Source organism: Zootoca vivipara, chromosome 9 (genome assembly GCF_963506605.1).
Source record: "Zootoca vivipara chromosome 9, rZooViv1.1, whole genome shotgun sequence".
NCBI classification, from domain to species: domain Eukaryota; kingdom Metazoa; phylum Chordata; class Lepidosauria; order Squamata; family Lacertidae; genus Zootoca; species Zootoca vivipara.
The window spans coordinates 10,178,167-10,194,639 of record NC_083284.1 but is presented as its reverse complement, the minus strand read 5'-3'; the positions used below and the strand labels follow the sequence as shown (position 1 = coordinate 10,194,639).

Sequence of the window (16,473 nt, the reverse complement as noted above, 5' to 3'; positions counted from 1 at the left end):
ATAAGCTGCTTTTAACATTGTGTAACATGGTTTTTGAATATTAATGCTGTATTGTAATACTTTAGTTTCAACCAACCTGGGAACCTATGGTGCAGGGTCACCATTTATAATTTTTAAACATTGCATTTTCAAATAAAGTATCTTATGGGCTGTCACATGGAAGATGGAACAAGCTTGTTTTCTCCTGCTCTGGAGGGGAGGACCTGAACCAATGGCTTCAAGTTACAAGAAAGCAGATTCCAACCAAATACCAGGTGGAACTTTAAGCAAAGGTTGAGATTCCTGCATTTTAGGGGGTAGGACTAGATGACCCTTGGGATCCCTTCCAACCCTATCATGCAGTGATTCTATGAAATAACAGTCCAGTACCGGGGCCAGATTTAGGTTTGATGAGCCCCTAAGCTACTGAAGACAATGGGGCCCTTTATATGTCCAGCTGTCCTTTTGTCAACAACAAATTGTCACTGTTTTTTGTGTTGAGTATATGCTATATGGTAATATATGGACCTAATACAGGGGTCCCCAGACTTACCGGGCTTCGGGCCGGTGCCCGCCGCGCCGATTGCGCGGCGGGCCGGAGAGCAGGGGAGTGCGCACGCAGCGGGCCAGAGGGCGGGGGAGTGCGCGCCCGTGCGCATGCGCGCACGGTCGGAAAAATCGTCGAAAATCGCTTGCGCGCATGCGTATGGGCCTCCCCCGACCCGGAAGTGCATCGGAAATGACCTCTTCTGGGTCGGGAGAGGCCCATACGCATGCGCACAAAGGATTTTCGGTGATTTTTTGCCGATTTTGAAGATCGCCTCCGCGCCGCGCGCCGTAAGAGCGGGCGGCGGCAGCGGGCGTCGTTGCGGGCCGGATTGGGAGGCTGATTGGGCCGCATCCGGCCCGGGGGCCGTAGTCTGGGGACCCCTGACCTAATAGGTATCTAAAGCCATTTGCACATAACAAATAGGAGCCTACACAACACAAAACACTGTTGCTGTATGTAGATTTTATCTTATATTTTGGAAATGTACATTGTTGTTGTTTTTTCTTTAACCGGGGGGGGGGGCTAAGCTATAGCTTGTTTAACTTCTATGTAAATCCGGCACTGTCCAGTACTCTGTTTCTCACAGTGGCCAACCAGGTGTTCCTTCGGGAAGCCTGCGAGCAGGACTTGAGCGCAACAGCGTCTCTCCCCACTTGGGACACTGCCAGCAAGAGAGAAGAATCTGCAAAAGATCAATCTGCCAAAATTGAAAATCAGGGCTCTGCAAAGAAACAAAGCACAAGGGAAAGTGCAGGCCATCGCCGGCAGCGCAGATAGCGGAAGAGCCTGCGTGACTAATCCGGCCAGTGCTTTCCTTGGATAGGAAAGCAAGCCACGGGGCCTGGCCGGCGGTGAATAGCCAGGCCGCTTCGTTGCTTCCCTACCAGCTGACCGCCGCGCCCAGCGCTGAGCTCATCCCGGGCAGGCGCACGAGCCAGCGCGCCTTGGGGAGCCGGGGCGCCTCGCTGTGTCGTTGCCTTTTGGGGGAAACCGAAACCGAAGCGCGTCGCTCCGCCCCAAAACAGCCGCCCCGCAGGACCCGGCTTCCTTTCCTCCGCCTTCTCGGGACGAGGGAGGCGCTTCGCCGGGAGGCAGCGCTTGGTCGGACCTCGGCTGGGAGCGCCCACTGGGAAGGGCGCGGAGCCAGGTCGCCTTCTCCGCCCGGCGCATTTACGCAGCGCCCTCGCCCCGGCCTAGCCGCTCGCTCGCCCCCCTCTCGCCCGTCTCGCCGCCATGAGGAAGCTCTGCCTGGGCACGGTGGGCGTGCTGTCCATGACCCTGCTCATCGCCAGCGTCGCCCTGCTCGTGGCCCGCGTCTTGCAGAAAGCCGTGGAGCTGCAAGTCCGACAGGTGAGGAGCGGGCATGGCCCGAGGTGGCCTCTGCGCGCAACTGCTCTTGTTCACACGTTACGGTTAAGGAGGGTTGGGGCCTTAGGGTTGCGCTCAGGTGGCTGGGGCGAGCGAGGCGGCGGCGGGGAGGTCGTCTGAACAATCTGGGGATTGTTCTATAAGCTTTGACCTGTTGTATTTTTAAAAAAACAAAACGCGCCCTTTAAAACTTCCCTCCTCTGTTTGTCTCTCTGTGCACTTCGTCACTCTTGGGACAGAACTTTTTCCCACCATCACCTCCCATCAAACATACGGCACCGTCCCCAGGGGATTTTATTTCATTTTTTAATTGTTTGCAGGCAATAATTATGGGGAAAGACAATACATGGGGGAACACATGACTTCCCGTTAAACGTGGATGCTGTTTGTATTTATCACTTGCAGAGATGCAGGGTGTTCATTGAGTGGTAGTGAAAAGTTCACTGTATAATAGAAGGAAAGAGAGGGCAGGGAATCAACACCTCCCCAAGTTGTGCAGTTGCTTTGCTCTCTTTTTTTAGTTTAATTTTTAAATTAAATTTGTTTTACAGTTTAGAATAGTCACTTAAACAACCTTAAAATATCAATGACTTCCCTTCCTCTCTTTCCATGGTTCATTTTGCACAACATAAATCCCTGCATATTTTATTTAAACTAAACCATTCAGTATTCCATTATTATATCCATCAAAACTTATTTACACTGTTGAATGTATCGTAATGCTGCCCATGTTTTCAAATAAACACAATTTTCCTCCATATATCCAATAAACACTTTCCAATCTTCTTTAAACGTGTGTTCTTCCTGTTCTCTTATTCTGTGTTAGGTCCGCAAGCTGCACACATTCCATCAGTTTAAGTTGATAGTCTTCTTTAGTTGGGACTTCACTTGTTTTCCGTTTTTGGGCTAACAAAATACGAGCCGCGGTAGTGGCATACATAAATAACCTTTTCCAACACCTGGGAATTTCCATCTGAGTTATTCCCAACAAAAAGGACCCTGGTGGGATTTTTTTGGAAAAGTACTTTTAAACATTTTCCCCCCAAGCTTCTTAATTCTTATTAAATATGTATAAAACGATGGCGCTAGGAAACCAAAACAACTCGGGAATGGATCTTTGCATTTTCATCACAAGCATTGTGTCTCCCTTTGTTGCGACAGCAGCTCCTTCCCCTTATGCATGGCCTAAATTAAATCAGTCAGCTCTTGGAACCCAATATTTCTGTGATGGAATCCCTGCTCCTCAAAGCTAACGCCACTTGGGTTGCACAACATGTGCCTTCCTTGGTTTTTCGTCACAGTTGCCCAACACTTGATGACTGGCAGGTAATGGTGTGAACTCACGGCACTGAAAAAGTTCTATGTTCAAAGCGGTGCCAGATGCTGTTGAAGGATCTTGGCCAGGCATAGGCAAACTCCGGCCCTCCAGATGTTTGGGAGTACACTTCCCATCATCCCTGACCACTGGTCCTGTTAGCTAGGGATGATTGGAATTGTAGTCCCAAACATCTGGAGGGCTGGAGTTTGCCTATGCCTGATCCTGGCCCTGGTGGTTAAGCTGTGATAGCGTCCTTTTTATGACTCATGGCCACCTTGTGGTTGATTGACATACATGTGTGAATTGCCCCTGAGTGTTAGGGTACTTGGCGGTGAGCGAACAGCAGTTGGCACATGCTCAGAGGCAGTATGTTCACGTAACATACTGTAGTTCTGTTCCATAGATCTGGTTTGGTGGTTTCCAGTGTGAACTCTGAAGGGGGGGAGTCCTGATCAGCTTTCTTCACGGCCATGAACTCATCGCCATTATGAGAGAAGAATCACTGAATCGTAGGGGTGGAAGGGACCCCAAGGTTCATTTAGTCCAAGCCCCTACAGTGCAGGAATCTTTTGCCCAACATGAGGCTCGAACCCATGACCCTGAGATTAAAAGTCTCATGATTTGTTAACTGAGGTAGCATAGTTTATTATACAGAAACAAGAGAGGTTTCTCATAGAGGTTTGCAGTCTTAAATGCATGAGATAAACAGAACTGGGAAATGCTCAGCAGTGGTTTGGGAGGAGAGGTAATATATACAGTAATTAATCTAGGAGTCAGGGAAGGGAATCGTAAATGCCAAATAGAATACTGAGAAGGAAACACATTAAGTAATTTCAAAGACAAAAAAGGGGCCACTGGCCAGATATTTAGAGGGAGAGAGTTTGTTTAAGCAACAAGATTTATATACTGCTTAATCAAAATAGCCTTTAAGCAGCTCACGGGTTTCCCACAAGCATCTGGTTGGCCACTCTGAGAACAGGATGCGGGAATAGGTGGCCGCTGGCCTGATCCAGCAGGTCTCTTATGTTCTTGCACATCTCTCTCCTGATGAGAGGCTACTCCTGGATGACAGGTACTTTCTGTCGGCCCTCTTTTATTTACCATAAGAACAACTCGCCATTCCAGAGTTGTTGTAAAAGTCCGTAATCTAATACCTGAGCAATACTTTGAACTCTTAGGGCAAGAGCTAAAGGTAAAGGTACCCCTGACCGTTAGGTCCAGTCATGTCCGACTCTGGGGTTGCAGTGCTCATCTCGCTGTATAGGCCAAAGGAGCCGGCATTTGTCTGCAGACAGCTTCCGGGTCATGTGGCCAGCATGACTAAGCCGCTTCTGGCAAACCAGAGCAGCGCACGCAGGGCAAGAGCTAGATACAGTGGGACCTCGACTTACGAATTCAATCCGTTCCGAATGCACACTCGTAGGTCGAAAACTTCGTAAGTCGAGTTTCCCATAGGAATGCATTGGAAACAGAAAAATTCGTAAGTCAAGGAAACCACATCTAGCCGCGAACGGGTTTTCCGTTCGGATGTCGGAAAAATCATAAGCGCGCGGCCACTTTTTCCGCTCGTAACTCGAAAACGTCGGATGTCAAATAGCTTGTAAGTCGAGGTCCCACTGTAAGTATTAAACTTGTGTCAGTGTATGTTGCTAAGCTCTTATACAAAATACATGTGTTTATGTATCTGTTGGTGTAGTCAGGGGTTGGGAACCCCTGGGGGTCCTCTGTTTGGCCCCTGGAACTCACCCCAGGCCACCCCTTTCAGCAGCCCCGATCCTCACCCTTCTGGAGTGCTTCTGCCAGGCATAAGTCCTTGAACTTTTGAGAATGCTGCTTGCTTGCTTACTGAATGAATGGATGAAGAGGTTCCTGTGTGTACATGTAAGAGCTCTAGATTTTTGCCCGGCTGTAATGTGGGCTGCTATGCGAATGGAAGAGCCTCCTCCTCTTTTACCTGTGACCCTTTTAGCAGGCCCTGTAAGGTTCCTCGTGAGGAAATGCAGGCTATGGGCTGGAAAGGTCTTTCTCTCCCCCCCCCCCTCCCAGTGTACGAAGCAGCAGTATGAGCAAGCACCTAAACTTGAAACAAGGGGTGTGGTATGAGTGGGTGAGATTTGAGAGCCTTGAATGAGAAAGCAAAAAATTAAGAATCCCATGCCGAGCTATGAATTATTCTATATGGTTTATGCTGTGTCTGTGATGTTCCATCCTGTTCCACCATGTTACTGTTGTTTATTGTTTGCAAGCCACTTTGGGATTCATTGGTATGGAAAGAGGCGTAGAAATTTAATAAATCAAATCTCTTGTCCCAGGGTATGATCCAAAGGAACATGAGGCCACTGACTTACTGAAGCTAAGCAGGTCTGAGTCTGGTCAGTGTTTGGATGGGAGACCTTCTGAAACAGCAAACTCTGCCTCAGGTTCCATGAGGGAATAAAGGAGAGATATAAATGGAGGAGGGGGAATAGGGAGGAATTCTGACTTCTATAACCTGGCAGCCTTAAGGCCCACTGTGATCTCTGGATTGTGTGAGGCTCCCTGTGTGCGAGTGGACAATTTTACCTCTTGGCAAGAGGTTGTGCTTGGGAACTGTGGGGTTGTTGCCTTTTGAGAATGGAGGTGGCTAAAAGAAAATGGTGGGAGCCCCCGGAGGAAAATTTCATTCCCCTCCTTTTCCTTCTCTATATGTTACAAGAAAGCACTGTTTGAAATTAGCCAGGGGCCAGGCGCATTTTGCACCTGGCTTTCGACCACTTGTGACCAAGTGAAGATGCCTGGGGGCCAGGATGGCACCTGAAGTCTCCACCATCTGGAGGTGCATACCTGGGGATCCTTGGATCGGGACTGTCTTCACACGCTAGCAAGACATCCTGAATAATTTTATTTGTTATACGTATTTTATCTGAAGAATGGGAATTAATTTCTGGAACCAAAATTCCTGTGCAGCCTGAGCAGGAGGAGTCACCATTAAGAAAAAGAGGTCAGAACAGGCCGACAGATACCGATATGTGGACTGTCCCTGGATCAAGCGACTTTTCATCTTTAAGTTCTCAAAGCTCTTAACCTGGCTCAAGGTTGTCACCTGAATCAGCTGAGAGTCAATCACAGTCAGTCCATTATTTGAAAAATAGGACCTTAGAGCCATCTTGCCCCCAAGTGGCAACTAGACATTCCGTTTTGGCGACTGTACCCTTGGTTTATGAGCCATTGGGCATCTTGAGCTTCTAATACTGCTGGAAAACAATGGCAGATGAAGGCTACTGCCCTCAAGTACTGCTTGTGGGTTTCCCAGAGGCACAGAGAGGAACTGGTACCTTTTGACCACACAAACCTTTGGTCTGATCCAGAATAGCTCTTCTTGCGTTCTCAAGTGCAGCTGTGATGCAGCTGCCTCAACAGTAGCCATCTCAGGTGGGTAAGCTAGACATGTGGCCCTTTTGTCACACAATCACCATGACACAGGATTCGGCAAATATGCCTCAGAGATAATATGCAAAAACTTTCTTTGTAGCAGTGTTAGAAACTCAGATATATAAGCACTTATACAGAGTCAGACCCCTGATCCAGCTAGCTTAGGGGTCGGCAAAGTTTTTGTGGATTGGGCCGGTTCACGGTCCTGCAGACGCTGCGGTGGGTCGGGGTGTATGCGCACGCATGCATGCATGTGCAAACGCTATTTCCGGCGCTCCTTCTGGCGCGGAGGAGGCATGCACAGCTTCCCATTGGCTGCAAGAGCCGACCGAGCAGACGGCGGGGGTCCATGGGCCAGTTGTGGCCCATGGGCCTTAGGTTGCTGACCCCTGAGCTAGCTCAATACTGTCTGTTGGCTGGCTGGCTGGCTGCCGCTGGGTCTAGAGTCTCAAACAGATGTCTCTCCCAGCCCTTCCATGGAGTGCTTTTGGGACCTTCTGCATGCAAAGGAGGTGCTCTGCCCCTGGAGGGGTCTTCAAAAGGGCATCTACTTTATCTGCATGTGATTTCTGAGGCCCTCAAATGCAGTTTGAGGGCCTCAGAAAAGTGCATTTATCGAAAAGTGCATTTATTTCAGTAATGCAACTTAAAAGGTGGAACCAATACAGTGGTACCTCGACTTATGAAGGCGATCCATTCCGTAGCACTCTTCGCAAGTCAAATTCTTCGGTTGCTGAAGTGTCCGTTTTGTGCATGCGCGAAGCGCGATTTTGTGCTTCTGCGCTTGCGCCGACCGCGCCGCTTCTGCGCAGGCGCAGAACACGCACGGGGCAAAAAGACTTCCGGGTTTGCCGACTTCAGAAGTCGAAACGTTCGGAAGTCGAGTCATTCGGATGTCGAGGTACCACGGTATATGAGATAGATGCATGACATAGAATCATAGAGTTGGAAGAGACCACAAGGGCCATCCAGTCCAATCCCCTGCCAAGCAGGAAACACCATCAAAGCATTATTGACATATGCCTGTCAAGCCTCTGCTTAAAGACCTTCAAAGAAGGAGGCTCCACCACACTCATGCAAAGCAAGATATGTCAAGCCTTTATTTGTTGTAATTGTAATTATTTGTGCTTAGGCGGGTCAATTACAAATGGAATGTAATTAATGAAATGTAATAGCGATGTTTATTTTTGCATTATTGTAACTACTTGTTTTATTACTGTGGAATTTCCAAAAGAAAGCATTTGTAGAAATTAAAAGAGAAATAAAAAATAATAAGTTGCATTACTGAAATAAATGCACTTTTTGATGATATTCTAATTTTCCGAGTTTCACCTGTGCTTTGGCACTGCCTCCCAGTTAGCAGTGCTGTTCCGTTGTGAAGGTGTGGTTTATGTGGGCGAGCAGTGTCAAAACCCAACCTGGTCAGACACGTTCCTCTTGCTGCAAGACTGGGTTCTCTGCTGCTTATCTTTTTTGCCCATCACCTTTATTTGGGTCTCATGTGTTCCTGCTTTGTGCAAAATCAAGCTGTGCACCTAATGCATCCTTTTATGTGCCAGGTTCATTCGTCAGCGGAGGAAGAGCCCATTTGTAACCTCTTCCACCTTTGCAGACTTCTGCTGCTATCTGCACAGACTTGTTTGCCGTTTCCTGCTCTGTCCGATGAGAAAAAGAGGCCTTTGTGTGTTTTTTTTTTCTGAAGCAGCCGCCTCTCTGAGCCTTCTGGGATGCGAACAGAAAAAGGCATCTTGGTCCATTGGAAAAAGAAAATCTGCCGCAGGACAGTAGCTTTATTAGGAACAATTAACATTTCACAAAATATCAAGCAAACTTTCAGGTTCTTCAAATCCTTTCATCAGGCTGGTTTAGCAGATTTCCCTCAACTTTAAGCCTGATGCGAAGTCACATGATGGAGACCTGGAGGTTTGAAGACTTAATTAGATTAGCCTACATTGGGTGATAGCAGGATTATACCAAGGCCATTGAGAGAAAGAAACAATTGTGGCAAACTCTCTAGTATTTTTTAAAAAAGAATATAAAATCCATCATTTGCTCATACCCATCTCTAAGCAAAATACACAGGTTCTTTGTGAGGCAGAAAATGGAAGTAAAAGAAGAAACGAAGCTGTCTTTTATATTTGCAAAACTGGAGATGAATTGTAGTTGGTGCAATAGGTAAAAAGCTTTCAGATACAGTAGTAACTTGCTCCATTTCTGTTAAGGGAGTTGTTCTTGGGAAGATTGAGCATCAGGCTTTATGGCAAACGGCTTTCTTGAGTGTGGGAGAGGTTACAGGAAAGGTGAAGGGGGTGGGGAAGAGAGAGACTGATGTTTAAGTTATTTTTTTCTTGGGAATTCCTTAGAATTCCAAGCAGGATGTTTGACTGATTAGCTTAGATGGGGCTGTTTGCTGAGGACCATCTCATGCCTGCCTACCTGGCTATCTCAGTTGTTAACGGCCAAGATAAAAAGGTGATCTTTCAGTATATGACAAAAGCTAGACCGTCCCTCTCCTGGAGTGGGAGTGTTTTTAAAAAGCTGTTTCGAACTGCAGGTCATGTTTCTTAATAGTGCTTGTAGAACAAGGCACCACAGAATACTTTATTATACAATGAATGAAACTCATTAAAGCCACTAAATGCAGCCGAGCCCAGATTCAGTGGCGTAGAGTTCGGCAATCAGCACATCTCAAGATGTGCGCTTGAAACCTAAATTTGAAAATCGCATCAGTTACTAAGCATAATAGAGTTTCATCATCGTTGCAGTGACTCCTGCATTGAGACACACCCTTCAACATAGAGAATATTGGAAGCTGCCTTCTGTGGTGTCATACCATTGGTCCACCTAGCACAGCGTTGTGTACGCCAGGGATGGGGAAATCTCTCGCCCATGGACCTTTCACAGCTCAAGTCAGTATAGAGCAGGGATGTCCAACAGGTCGATTGCGATCTACTGGTAGATCCCCAGGAGGTTTTGGTAGGCTGCGGTTGATCGCTGGGTCCCTTTTCGGCCCTGCCCCCTCGCCGCCCTCCATTGTTGCACAATCTGCAGAACGAAAGACAGAGTTTACTGAGTGAGGCTGTTTGTTTCCCCAGCGATTTGTTGGTGAGTGGCTGTTCCTCCCCCCCCAAAAAAACCCCCTTAAAATCTGGGCTTTCCTCCTCCCTTAAAAAATGCTCAACAACTTTGACCTGAACCCCGCAAAAAGGGGCTTTCCTTCCAAAAAAAAGTCAACAACTTTGACCTGAACACCAAAAAAAACGGGGTTAGATCACTGCCAGTTTTTAATTCTGTAAGTAGATCGCAGTCTCTTGTGAGTTGGCTATCTCTGGTACAAAGCATGAGACTCATAATCTCAGGATTGTGGGTTCAAGCCTCACATTGGGCCAACGGTTCTTGCATTGTGGGGGGTTGAACTAGAGCAGTGTTTCTCAACCTTGGGTCTCCAGGTGTTTTGGGACTACAACTCCCATCATCCTTAGCTAGCAGGACCAGTGGCTGGGGCTGATGGGAGTTGTAGTACAAAAACAGCTGGGGACCCTAGGTTGAGAAACACTTGACTTGAGGGTTCTTGTGGTCTCTCCCAACACTATGAGTCTGTGAAATCTGTCCTACCAGGCCGTTTTCCCCAAATGTCACTCACCTGCCCTGGCATTATATGCGATGTCAGGTACGGGGGCAGGTTGAGATGTGTCTGGATTGACTGGGCACACACCTGATCCCTGCAGGAAGCAGGATTGAACTCCCTACCTATCACCTGATGAGTAGGGAGTTCAGTTCTGCTTGGTCACTATCTCAGCCCCCCCCCCCCCCAGGCCAACTTGGGCAGGGAGGTGGTCCCTCTTGCCTGTCATAGTTGGCCAATGGGTTGTTGGTGTGTGTGTGTGGGAGAGAGAGAGAGAGAGAGATGGTCTGCCAGGTGGAAAATGTCCCCAGCCCTCCTCTATATGGGTTGGTAGTGCTCTCAGGAGACATTCCATGTCCTACTTGGAGATGCTGGGGATTGAACCAAGGTCCTTCTGCATGCAGAGCAGATGTTCTAATCACTGGGTTATGAGTAGTTCATTGTACACTAATAAGGCACAAATGAATGTTGCCAGCACCACCTGATTGCTTCCCATACTGCTGATTTGGCATGCAATAGGAAGTGTGGGAAGTTCCGCTGGGAAAGGCAACCTTTTAAATTGAATCACTTCTGCGTAATTCACTTCCAAACAGCATAGATCAGGCACCTCCAAACTTCGGCCCTCCAGATGTTTTGGACTACGTTTCCCATCTTCCTCGACCGCTGGTCCTGTTAGCTAGGGATCATGGGAGTTGTAGGCCAAAACATCTGGAGGGCTGCAGTTTGGGGATGCCTGGCGTAGATCAAGAAGAGGTTTTGCCAAAGGCCAGATTTGATAGTAGTCAAAATAACTGACATTCTGGGAGTCTCCAGCATATTGTTGTTGTTGTTTAGTCGTTTAGTCGTGTCCGACTCTTCATGACCCCATGGACGATAGCACGCCAGGCACTCCTGTCTTCCACCGCCTCCCGCAGTTTGGTCAAACTCATGTTCGTAGCTTCGAGAACACTGTCCAACCATCTCGTCCTCTGTCGTCCCCTTCTCCTAGTGCCCTCCATCTTTCCCAACATCAAGGTCTTTTCCAAGGATTCTTCTCTTCTCATGAGGTGGCCAAAGTATTGGAGCCTCCAGCATATTATATTCCTCCATTTCAGGGGGTTGGACTAGATCAGGCATCCCCAAACTGCGGCCCTTCAGATGTTTTGGCCTACAACTCCCATGATCCCTAGCTAACAGGACCAGTGGTTGGGGAAGATGAGAATTTTAGTCCAAAACATCTGGAGGGCTGAAGTTTGGGAATGCCTGGACTAGATGATCCTCAGGTTCCCTTCCAACAGCACAATTCTGGGGTTGTATCTTTGAAGAAGCTACGAACATGAGTTTGACCAAACTACGGGAGGCAGTGCAAGACAGGAGTGCCTGGCGTGCTATGGTCCATGGGGTCACGAAGAGTCGGACACGACTAAACGACTAAACAACAACAATTCCAATGCCATTTAGAACATGAGTTTGACCAAACTACGGGAGGCAGTGCAAGACAGGAGTGCCTGGCGTGCTATGGTCCATGGGGTCACGAAGAGTCGGACACGACTAAACGACTAAACAACAACAACATCTTTGAAGAAGCACTGATAAGCAGAGGCTAGGTGTTTCTGCACTTGTTTTGAATTCGCTCAGTAAATGGCATTGGAATTGTTGTTGTTTAGTCGTTTAGTCGTGTCCGACTCTTCGTGACCCCATGGACCATAGCACGCCAGGCACTCCTGTCTTGCACTGCCTCCCGTAGTTTGGTCAAACTCATGTTCGTAGCTTCGAGAACACTGTCCAACCATCTTGTCCTCTGTCGTCCCCTTCTCCTAGTGCCCTCAATCTTTCCCAACATCAGGGTCTTTTCCAAGGATTCTTCTCTTCTCATGAGGTGGCCAAAGTATTGGAGCCTCAGCTTCACGATCTGTCCTTCCAGGGAGCACTCAGGGCTGATTTCCTTAAGAATTGATAGGTTTGATCTTCTAGCAGTCCATGGGACTCTCAAGAGTCTCCTCCAGCACCATAATTCAAAAGCATCAATTCTTCGGCGATCAGCCTTCTTTATGGTCCAGCTCTCACTTCCATACATCACTACTGGGAAAACCATAGCTTTAACTATACGGACCTTTGTCGGCAAGGTGATGTCTCTGCTTTTTAAGATGCTGTCTAGGTTTGTCATTGCTTTTCTCCCAAGAAGCAGGCGTCTTTTAATTTCGTGACTGCTGTCACCATCTGCAGTGATCAAGGAGCTTCAGACCATATTTTGCGCTCTCTTTTTGTATCCTCCTGATGCCTTCAGTTTTATATGTTTATCTTTGTATTGTGAAATGTTTTTGTTCTGACTATCGGTCGAATAAAGTATATTGATTGATTGATTTTGCGCTCTCCTCTTTCACCCTCATTAAAAGGTTCTTTAATTCCTCCTCACTTTCTGCCATCAAGGTTGTGTCATCTGCATATCTGAGGTTGTTGATATTTCTTCCGGCAATCTTAATTCCTGCTTGGGATTCATCTAGTCCAGCCTTTCGCATGATGAATTCTGCATATAAGTTAAATAAGCAGGGAGACAATATACAACCTTGTCGTAATCCTTTCCCAATTTTGAACCAATCAGTTGTTCCATATCCAGTTCTAACTGTAGCTTCTTGTCCCACATAGAGATTTCTCAGGAGACAGATGAGGTGATCAGGCACTCCCATTTCTTTAAGAACTTGCCATAGTTTGCTGTGGTCGACACAGTCAAAGGCTTTTGCATAGTCAATGAAGCAGAAGTAGACGTTTTTCTGGAACTCTCTAGCTTTCTCCATAATCCAGCGCATGTTTGCTATTTGGTCTCTGGTTCCTCTGCCCTTTCGAAATCCAGCTTGCACTTCTGGGAGTTCTCGGTCCACATACTGCCTAAGCCTGCCTTGTAGAATTTTAAGCATAACCTTGCTAGCGTGTGAAATGAGCGCAATTGTGCGGTAGTTGGAGCATTCTTTGGCACTGCCCTTCTTTGGAATTGGGATGTAGACTGATCTTCTCCAATCCTCTGGCCATTGCTGAGTTTTCCAAACTTGCTGGCATATTGGGTGTAGCACCTTAACAGCATCATCTTTTAAAATGTTAAATAGTTCAGCTGGAATATCATCACTTCCACTGGCTTTGTTATTAGCAGTGCTTTCTAAGGCCCATTTGACTTCACTCTCCAAGATGTCTGGCTCAAGGTCAGCAACCACACTACCTGGGGTGTACGAGACCTCCATATCTTTCTGGTATAATTCCTCTGTGTATTCTTGCCACCTCTTCTTGATGTCTTCTGCTTCTGTTAGGTCCTTACCACTTTTGTCCTTGATTATGGTGATCTTTGTACGAAATGTTCCTTTCATATCTCCAATTTTCTTGAACAGATCTCTGGTTTTCCCCATTCTATTGTTTTCCTCTATTTCTTTGCATTGCTCATTTAAGAAGACCCTCTTATCTCTCCTTGCTGTTTTTTGGAAATCTGCATTCAGTTTCCTGTATCTTTCCCTATCTCCCTTGCATTTTGCTTGCCTCCTCTCCTCCGCTATTCGTAAGGCCTCGTTGGACAGCCATTTTGCCTTCTTGCATTTCCTTTTCCTTGGGATGGTTTTCGTTGCTGCCTCCTGTATAATGTTACGAGCCTCCATCCATAGTTCTTCAGGCACTCTGTCCACCAAATCTAAATCCTTAAACCTGTTCCTCACTTCCACTGTGTATTCATAAGGGATTTGATTCAGATTGTATCTTACTGGCCCAGTGGTTTTTCCTACTTTCTTCAGTTTAAGCTGGAATTTTGCTATAAGAAGCTGATGATCTGAGTTACAGTCAGCTCCAGGTCTTGTTTTTGCTGACTGTATAGAGCTTCTCCATCTTTGGCTGCAGAGAATATAATCAATCTGATTTCGATGCTGCCCATTTGGTGATATCCATGTGTAGAGTCGTCTCTTGTGTTGTTGAAAGAGAGTGTTTGTGATGACCAGCTTGTTCTCTTGACAGAACTCTATTAGCCTTTGCCCTGCTTCATTTTGAACTCCAAGGCCAAACTTGCCAGTTGTTCCTTTTATCTCTTGATTCCCTACTTTAGCCTTCCAATCCCCTGTAATGAGAAGAACATCCTTCTTTGGTGTCATTTCTAGAAGGTGTTGTAGGTCTTCATAGAATTGGTCAATTTCACTTTCTTCAGCACCGGTAGTTGGTGCATAAACTTGGATTACTGTGATGTTAAAAGGTCTGCCTTGGATTCGTATCGAGATCATTCTGTCATTTTTGAGATTGCATCCCATTACAGCTTTTGCCACTCTTTTGTTGACTATGAGGGCCACTCCATTTCTTCTACAGGATTCTTGCCCACAGTAGTAGATATGATAGTCACCCGAACTGAATTCACCCATTCCCTTCCATTTTAGTTCACTGATGCCCAGGATGTCGATATTTATTCTTGTCATCTCATTTTTGACCACATCCAGCTTACCTCTATTCATGGTTCTTACATTCCAGGTTCCTATGCAATATTTTTCTTTACAGCATCGGACTTTCCTTTCGCTTCCAGGCATATCCGCAACTGAGCGTCCTTTCGGCTTTGGCCCAGCCGCTTCATCAGCTCTGAATCTACTTGTACTTGTCCTCCGCTCTTCCTCAGTAGCATGTTGGACGCCTTCCGACCTGAGGGGCTCATCTTCCAGCGTCATAACTTTTATATGCCTGTTGTCTTTGTCCATGGAGTTTTCTTGGCAGGGATACTGGAGTGGCTTGCCAGTTCCTTCTCCAGGTGGATCACGTTTAGTCAAAACTCTCCACTATGACCTGTCCATCTTGGGTGGCCCTGCATGGCATAGCTCATAGCTTCTCTAAGTTATTCAAGCCCCTTCGCCACGACAAGGCATTGATCCATGAAGGGGGGCATTGGAATAATAATAATAATAATAATAATAATAATAATAATAATAATAATGTTATTATTTGTACCCCACCCATCTGGCTGAGTCTCCCCAGCCACTCTGGGCGGCTCCCAAACGAATATTCAAACAATACAGCATTAAATATTAGAATCATTGGAATGTTTTGGAAAGTCTGGTGGAGGTCCGCCCCACAGCTTGCTCCACTGGCAATCCCCACCCAACCCCAATAACACCTCCTTTCACCTTATGCAACTGCTAAGCTCCCTTTTCATCTTCCCAACCTGCTTCTCTCTTCGATTCTGCCGTCCCTTGGGCCCCAGCTAATAGGGCCAGTGATCAGGAATTATGGGAGCTGTAGTTCAGCAATAGGGTATATTGAGTGTTAGGGGAGGGGAAAGTACCTTTGATTGGGGACACATCATGCTCCTTCGGAGGTAGTTTGTCCACCTTTGTTCCCACCCTGAGCTTGGCTCTCACCAGTAGCTCCTAGAAGCAGTCGGCTTGTGACAGTGGCCACACCCCGGGAAGCAGCTTTGACTGACCAGCTAAACCAGGTGAGGGTAGCCGATGGGTCTCAAACCCTCAGTGTGCTAGGGATTTCCCCTGCATGCAAAGATAGAATTGAGCAGATGAAACTAATAGTGTATCCGATGGTCAAGAAGGTGGTTTCTACACATGCTGTAGTGAGGGCAGATTGGGTTTGTGCGCCTGGGAAGGTAGGCTATCTAGGAGAAGGAAAAACTCTGATCCTAAAATGGGACATCTTCAGGAGAAGAACAGGCTCAGGAGCAAACCCTACACAAATCTGGAGTGGAGTCCCTAAGGCGGTTGGATGGCGCCTTGTGTGCCTCCTTCCGACAACTCCTTCAGCCAAGCTGGTGCCAAACGTCTTGCTCTGCTTTCCTTTGGGCCGCATCAGCGAGGCCGAGAGGGGTGTCTTGTCTTCGGTGCAGCCCAGGACTTCCACACATCCTGCTGTAATAAGCAAAAATCTGCTCTTATACCCTCATTGGGTTCTCCATTGGTCGGAGAATATAACAGAGGCCAACCAGAGAATTTTGAGAAGCAAAGCCTTTATTTTTGCTGTTGCAACAGGGTCCTTCCCCTCACACAGGAGAGCAAGGAAGGAACCCAGAACAAAAGAGAACCTCCACTTTTATCAGTTTTCCCATCACCAAGAAACACCCCCAAAATACATCATTCCTACATCACAGCTACGTAATCAATACCTCACAAAAAGGGAGGGTTCAAGGTAGAAATCTGAGCACCTTTGACATAGTCTCCTACCTAGTCCTCCTCTCACCCCTCCCAGGTGTGAATTCCTAAACACAAAGAGAAATTAACAGTTTCCTAA

General features: G+C 47.1%; 1 protein-coding gene across 2 annotated transcripts in view; it reads left to right on the top strand.

Moving 5' to 3' along the window:
- Positions 1–1,432: 1,432 nt before the first annotated feature.
- Positions 1,433–16,473, top strand: part of SCARB2 (scavenger receptor class B member 2) — a 39,931-nt gene continuing 24,890 nt past the window's right edge. The window contains exon 1 of one of the 2 annotated variants that reach the window (XM_060278371.1): positions 1,433–1,879. In XM_060278371.1, the coding sequence (XP_060134354.1) occupies positions 1,763–1,879 (117 nt within the window). In that variant the 5' untranslated portion in view covers positions 1,433–1,762. The remainder of the gene's footprint in view (positions 1,880–16,473) is intronic. The other variant, XM_035103057.2, reaches the window with a different exon arrangement.